The 7664-nt window shown below is 45.9% G+C and overlaps 1 protein-coding gene across 1 annotated transcript; it reads right to left on the reverse strand.

Annotated features, from left to right (window-relative positions):
- Window positions 1–3201: 3201 nt before the first annotated feature.
- LOC141238923 (uncharacterized) lies at window positions 3202–5727 on the reverse strand. The gene is made up of 3 exons (XM_073668491.1): window positions 5578–5727; window positions 4288–5169; window positions 3202–3316 (listed from the first exon to the last, which is right to left on the reverse strand). The coding sequence occupies exons 1-3, from the start codon at window positions 5657–5659 to the stop codon at window positions 3303–3305; spliced, it is 978 nt and encodes a 325-aa protein (XP_073524592.1). The 5' UTR covers window positions 5660–5727; the 3' UTR covers window positions 3202–3302.
- Between the last annotated feature and the right edge of the window lie 1937 nt (window positions 5728–7664).

Below are 7664 nucleotides of genomic sequence, written 5' to 3' on the forward strand. Positions count from 1 at the left end.
TTGTATGGAGGACTATGCGGGGGCCCATTATACTGTATGGAGGACTATGCTGAGTCCAATTATACTGTATGGAAGACTACGTGGGGCCAATTATTCTGTATGAAGGACTTTGTGGTGCCCATTATACTGTATGGAGGACTATGTGGGTCCCATTATACTGTATGGAGGACTATGTGGGGCCAATTATTCTGTATGAAGGACTTTGTGGGGCCCATTATTCTGTATAGAGGACTATGTATGACCCATTATTCTGTATGGAGGAATATGTGGGACCCATTCTTCTGCATGGAGGACTATGTAGGGCCCATCCCATTATTCTGTATGGAGGACTATGTGAGGTCCATTATAGTGTATGGAGGACTATGTGGGGCCCAATATACTGTGTGGAGCACTATGTGCGGCCCATTATTCTGTATGAAGGACTTTGTGGGGCCCATTATTCTGTATGGGGGACTATGTTGGGTCCATTATTCTGTATGGGGTACTATGTGAGGCTTATTATTCTGTATGGGGGACTATGTGAGGTCCATTATTTGTATTGGGGACTATGTGGGACCCATTACTTTGTATGTAGGACTATGCAGGCAGGCGCCCATTATTTTGTATGGAGGACTATGCGGGGGCCTTTTATACTTTATGGAGGACTATGTGGGACCCATTATACTGTATGGAGGACTGTGTGGGGCCCATTATTCTGTATGGTGGACTATGTGGGGTCCATTATTCTTTATGGGGGACTATGTGAGGCCCATTATTCTATATGGATGACTATGTGGGGCACATTATTTTGAATGGACGACTATGTGGAGCCATTATACTGTATGTAGGACTTTGTGGGGCCCATTATTCTGTATGGGGTACTATGTGGGGCCAATTATTCTGAATGGAGGACTGTTTGGGGCCCAATAATCTGTATGGATGACTGTGTGGGGCCCATTATTCTGTATGGGGGACTATGTGAGGCCCATTATTCTGTATGGAGGACTATGTGGGACCCATTATACTGTATGGAGGACTGTGTGGGGCCCATTATTCTGTATGGTGGACTATGTGGGGTCCATTATTCTTTATGGGGGACTATGTGAGGCCCATTATTCTATATGGATGACTATGTGGGGCACATTATTTTGAATGGACGACTATGTGGAGCCATTATACTGTATGTAGGACTTTGTGGGGCCCATTATTCTGTATGGGGTACTATGTGGGGCCAATTATTCTGAATGGAGGACTGTTTGGGGCCCAATAATCTGTATGGATGACTGTGTGGGGCCCATTATTCTGTATGGGGGACTATGTGAGGCCCATTATTCTGTATGGGGGACTATGTGCGGTCATTATACTGTGTGGATGACTCTATGGGGCCCATTATACTGCGTGGAGGACTGTGTGGGGCCCATTATACTGTATGGAGGATCACAGTTGGGGCATCATACTGGGTCACCATGCTTTGCTGGGGGTGACTAGCCCAGGGGAATGGGGATGACTCGGTACCCGGGCCTTTAGCCTGGTCTAGTAGGGATGTCGCGGTGGTCGGCTCCCGGGCCCCTACCCTGGGGTCTCTCCTAAAAAGGGTTTATGGTTTGTTAATTTTAAGAAAGAGTTTGTGACGCCACCTGTGGCTTCTGGTGAGGATCACCAGCGCTGCGCAGTCCACTGAGGCCAATGATAAGGTAACTGGATGGTATAGCTCCCCACAGGTGGAGCTAGGCCTCAGGGCAGTGTATGAAGGGAGATGCAGGACAGGTGAGACCCAGCCGGGTCAGAGCAAGAACGGGAACGGACACGATAGTCACTTCAGTACCTTTTACTGATGGAAATTCAGGCACGTCCTGGAGCACTGTAAGGTGAAGGGTGCATATCAGGATCCTCCCCAATGAGCGGGTTTAGGGCCTCCTGTTTCTTGCCTCTGCGTAGCAAGTTTCTGACCTGCCTGGAGCTAGGCCTAACTTTGTCTCTGTCCTGCGCTGGCTGACCGTGTGGTACGGCTTTTTCTTGGAGTACACGCACCTTAGCTGCGGGCCTATGTGTCTCCTGGCTCTGTTACGTATCAGCACTTTAGCGATCCTGGGACTTGTAGTTCTCCAGGGATTCCGGTTGCACCTTACTGGGTCATAGAGATCCCGGTAAGCTTCGGACCCGGTGTCCGGTAGATGCTTCAGGGTGAGCTTGTTAAGCTCCTCTGCCCACTATGTACTAACTCTCCACTTGCCTTCGGCCTAGTCGGGCCCTCACTAGGCTACTCACTCTAGAGGCAGCTTGCCGCGCTTCACCGATCTTATGGCGCCAGCACACCTAAAGCTCAGTACTCCGAGCTACAACTGAGTCTTGCTCTGGATGAGCTCCACTGCAGGATAGCAATTGCAGGAGCTGGAATAGGCTTTTGTCCTCTGAGGTAACCCTTCTCAGACTGTACTGGACTCACTGCTAAACCAGACTAACTAGACTCAGACTAACTGCTGCCTGGCTCCACCTTCCCTATTTATCTATCCCTAACGGGCTCCCTCTGGTGGTCAGAGGTGGAAGGTGGAGATGTGTGAATGGTTATGGGGGCCTCTTGTGGAGGAATCCTTCAATACACCCTTCTAGGATCTGTGATACCAAGCGCAGCTGGGCGTCACAGGGGTACAGTAGGGTCATCATACCATACATGTGGAGGGTAATGTGGAGGAATTCACTGTTGGGGTTCTGTATGGAGGATTTTGTGGGGCCCATTATGCTGTATGGAGGACTATGTGGGGCCCATTGTACTGTATGGAGGATCACAGTTGGGGCATCATACTGTGATGGGGTTCTGTATGGAGGACTTTGTGGGGCCCATTATACTGTGTGCAGAACTATGTGGGGCCCATTATACTATATGGAGGACTATGTGGGGCCCATTATTCTGTGTGGAGGACTATGTGGGGCCCATTATACTGTATGGAGGATCACAGTTGGGGCATCATACTGTGATGGGTCACCATGCTTTGCTGCCGGTACAGTAGGGTCATCATACCATACATGTGGAGGGTACTGTGGAGGAATTCACTGTTGGGGTTCTGTATGGAGAACTTTGTGGGGCCCATTATACTGTATGGAGGACTATGTGGGGCCCATTATACTGTATGGAGGTCGTTCCAAACGTCAGTGTAAAAGTAAGCCCCAGTAAGGTCATTGAAAAATTACCAAGGTTGAAGAAAGAAAAAAACACAAGGTGACTCCAGAAGAAGATATTTTTTTATTTCTAAGAAAACAGAGTTATTATGGGAGCTGAATCCTGGGAGGGCTGGTCATTGTAGTTCCAACGACGATTAAGGACTTCACTCAATGCAAACTGAAAGAAACAAGTAAAAGATATAAGATAAAGATGGAAAACATCTAAGACACAGAACCATGAAGTCAGATTACTTATTGTAGAACTTAATATGCTCCTTTTAGATTTAAGCCCTGGTCTCCAGATTACTAAATCATACAAAGCCTCTCCATGACAGTACTAGACCTTGCTTCAATAAAATTTTCATACATGGTCGCTCAGGCGTAATCAGCATCCTCTTAACATTACTAGACATAGTCAGTGTCCTTAAAGGGAATCTGTCGCCAGGTTTTTCCTACTTAATTTAAAAGTAGGATAATGCTGGGGTAGAGACCCTGATTCCAGTGACGTATCAGTTACTGGGCTGCGTGTTGTAGTTTTAATAAAATCAGTGTTTTATCAAAAGGCGATTATCACAAGAAGACTAGGTGTCTCGTGCCATATAGTCCTTCTGCTCTGTGTAACCCCGCCCACAACACTGATTGGCAGCTTTCTGCCTATACGTAGTGTACACAAAAAGCAGCCAATCAGTGGTGTGGGTGGGGTTATACAGATCTCAGCATTCTAAGCTCTGCTAGATCCACAGCATATAAAACAGGGATTTTATTAAAATGACAGCAAGCACTTCAGTAAGTGATGCATCACTAGAATCAGGGTCTCTGCCTCTACATCATACTGCTCTTAAAAACCTGGTGACAGGTTCCCTTTAAGACATTTCCAGATGTCAATGATTCCATGGCATTGTCAGAAAAATCATTGTCTTTATAACATAAGTGCCCTTGAAAAATTATCATCCAGAGCTCCCACCATGAAATTGTCACCGTAAGTCCCCCCATAACATTGGCATTCATAGTCAGCCCATTATGATTGTGCTACACATAGTCCCTGCCACCATAACATTGTCAGCCATATTCACCACCTCTATGAGTCTTATTTCTCACATTGTAAATGTCTGATATATACAGTAATTCCTATGCAGCATCTCTGCTTACCTTCCTCTTCCTCTACTTGTTGAGACTCTTGTTCTGCTTCCACATTTTCCTGGGTCTCTATTTCTTGGGGTTGAACCTCGGGGACCAACTCTGGAAGCTGAGACTCGGGGACTTCTTCAATCTGAGGCTCGGGGTCTATTTCCTCAACTTGAGGCTCAAGGTCTTCTTCCTCTACCTGAGGCTCAGGGTCTACTTCCTCTACCTGAGGCTCGAGGTCTACTTCCTCTACCTGAGGCTTGAGGTCATCTTCCTCTTCCTGAGGCTTGAGGTCTTCTTCCTGTTCCTGAGGCTCGAGGTCTTCTTCCTGTTCCTGAGGCTCGGGGTTTTCTTCCTCTACCTGAGGCTCGAGGTTTTCTTCCTCTACCTGAGGCTCGACCACCTCTACCTGAGGCTCGGGGTCTACCACCTCTACCTGAGGCTCGAGGTCTACTTCCTCTACTTGAGGCTCAAGGTCTTCTTCCTCTTCCTGAGGCTCGGTGTCTACCACCTCTTCCTGAGGCTCGGGGTCTACCACCTCTACCTGAGGCTCGAGGTCTACTTCCTCTACTTGAGGCTCGAGGTCTTGTTCCTCTTCCTGAGGCTCGGTGTCTACCACCTCTACCTGAGGCTCGGGGTCTACCACCTCTACCTGAGGCTCGGGGTCTACCTCCTCTACCTGAGGCTCAGGATCTATTTCCTCGACCTGAGGCTCGGGTTGTATCTCTGGGACCTGAGGCTCAGGAACTATTTCTGGAGCCACAACTTCAGGGACTTTGTAACACCAAATAACCCCACTGATCCGTGAATCGAAGCAGCATCCTCTTCTGATACAGTCCTGCTGATTGATACCCCCGAAGCCACAGTCTGTCCTCTCACGTGGCGTCAAAGTGCACTGAGCTTCATCTTCAAAAAAAAAAAAGATAAGTTATGTGCAGTCGTAATGTGGTAATGCCCATACATGAAGCCAACACAGGGGCTGATAGGGGAACTAACCACTTAGATGCCGAAGTCCGTATTCACTAAAGCATCAAGGGGGTTAAGCTCCAATCGCTGCAGTTACAATTTGGGTCAAATATTGTCTATAACACAGCTCATGAACGTGCTCCATGAAACCCCCTTCACCCATATGGCGCAAGTGTATGAGCACAGATCTTAAAGCGTTTTTAGGATCTGCAGGATTTTTTTTGACTGTGTAGAATGTATATTTTACATGAGCAGTATTGAGGGTTATCAACTAAATTCCCTGGTTTTTCTGCAGATGATGAGTAAAGAATAATGGTTCGAAATTCTAATAAAAAACATCATACTTACTAATGACCGGACCAGCTCCAGCATGCAGAAACTGCGCGGAGAGGATGATGAGGGCGAAGGCTGAGAGCACGTGCAGCGACATTGTAGTCAGTATAATAGATGCTTATTATCCGGACCCGCTGAACATTTATATACATCCGAGATATTTGGATTTCTGATGAGAAGTGTTTACTAAGGGAGCTGCTATTTTTGCACATAATCCTGCTCTTAATTTCGTCTTGCATGCACTTTGCAGACAGATTATTGTATTTGCTAAGACTGTTTATAGATGTACCACATATGGAATAGTAGAAGAGAAGTAAAATACAATTTATAAAGTAGAATGATTGTAGATTTTGGGCATACTGATAAAAAAAAGCCAAATAATATACGTGGGCACAAAAAATAACAGAGCTGTTTCACAGATGGGAGAGTAGTACATGACCACTGAAAACGAGATGTTTCTATTTGTTTGGTTTGACGTTATATTGGGTTTAGAACTCTTTACAAGAAAAGATGTAAGTTGGAGCGCCGTTTTACATGGAGTTGTACTCAAAAGTTTACATACCCCGGCAGAATTTTTGCTTTCTTGGCCTTGTTCAGAGAATATGAATGATAACAAGAAACCTTTTTCTCCACTCATAGTTATTGGTTGGGTGAAGCCATTTATTGTCAAACTACTGTGTTTTCTCTTTTTAAATCTTAATGACAACCAAAAAACATCCAAATGACCCTGATCAAAAGTTCACATACCCCAGTTCTTAATACCGTGTATTGCCCCCTCTAACATCAATGACAGCTTGAAGTCTTTTGTGGTAGTTGTGGATGAGGTTCTTTATTTTCTCAGATGGTAAAGCTGCCCATTCTTTTTGGCAAAAAGCCTCCAGTTCCTGTAAATTCCTGGGCTGTCTAGCATGAACTGCGCACTTGAGATCTTACCAGAGTGGCTCAATGATATTGAGGTCAGGAGACTGAGATGGCCACTCCAGAACCTTCACTTTGTTCTGCTGTAGCCAATGACATGTCGACTTGGCCTTGTGTTGTGGATCGTTGTCATGTTGAAACGTCCAAGTACGTCGCATGCGCAGCTTCTGGGCTGATGAGTGCAAATTTGCCTCCAGTATTTGCTTTTAACGAGCTGCATTCATCTTTCCTTCAACTTTTACCAAGTTTCCTGTGCCTTTGTAGCTCACACATCCCCAAAACATCAGCGATCCACCTCCGTGTTTTACTGTAGGAATGGTGTTACTTTCATCATAGGCCTTGTTGACCTCTCTCCAAATGTAATGTTTATGGAAGTTCAATTTTGATCTCATCACTCCAAATTACCTTGTTCCAGAAGTTTTGAGGCTTGTCTCTGTGCTGTTTGGCGTATTGTAGGCGAGATACTTTGTAGCATTTGCGTAGAAATGGCTTTCTTCAGCAGTCTTAAAGTAGCAATAGGTTTGCTTCATCATAGGTAGATTATTACAGTAGACAGCTGTGTAGACACTCTGCTATCAATGTCTTCAGCAGCACATCCTCACTCTGGCACACTCTGCTACCAATGTCTTCAGCAACACATCCTTACTCTGTCATACTCTGCTACTATTGTCTTCAGCAGGACATCCTCACTCTGGCACAATCTCCATGCTGCTCTTTTTCCAGCATACAGTACATTCCTCAGAGTCCTACTCACATTCATCTCTCCATTGGCAGCTATATAGCAGTAGCTTATCTGGCACTTTTTCCATCCTTCAAGCCTGGCATCAGGCATCAGTCTCCTTGTCATCTCTGGCATGGCTCTCCTCTTTACCCTCAAGCATCAGTTTAATGACTTACTCTAATGTGGCAACCTCTGTATCATTGGCAAATCCTTATCTTCTAGTGGACACAGTTTTCATAGTAATGAATGAGTCTCAGCCTCACCTTCTCTCGACATTGATGGTGCTCGCTCATGGAGGTGGGCTGATCTCCTCCACCTGAGATAAATTACACTGACTACAGTTCATGATGAAGCTTTTTATATGTTCCTCGGGGGTCTTTACTAAGCTACCCGCCCCCACTTGCTAATTAGCTATGATACAGACTATTCTAAGTACTCTCTTCCCTCTGCCTTGTTGCCCAGT

Source organism: Phyllobates terribilis, unplaced genomic scaffold (genome assembly GCF_046119375.1).
Source record: "Phyllobates terribilis strain yellow unplaced genomic scaffold, ASM4611937v1 Scaffold_2__4_contigs__length_985480577, whole genome shotgun sequence".
NCBI classification, from domain to species: Eukaryota; Metazoa; Chordata; class Amphibia; order Anura; family Dendrobatidae; genus Phyllobates; species Phyllobates terribilis.

Excerpts from the sequence above, each read along its gene's own strand:
- LOC141238923 (XM_073668491.1), bottom strand. The coding sequence starts at position 5,659 with ATGTCGCTGCACGTGCTCTCAGCCTTCGCCCTCATCATCCTCTCCGCG. Across the intron at positions 5,170-5,577 it reads TGGAGCTGGTCCGGTCATTA|ATGAAGCTCAGTGCACTTTG; the intron begins GTAAGTATGATG and ends TTTTTTTTGAAG.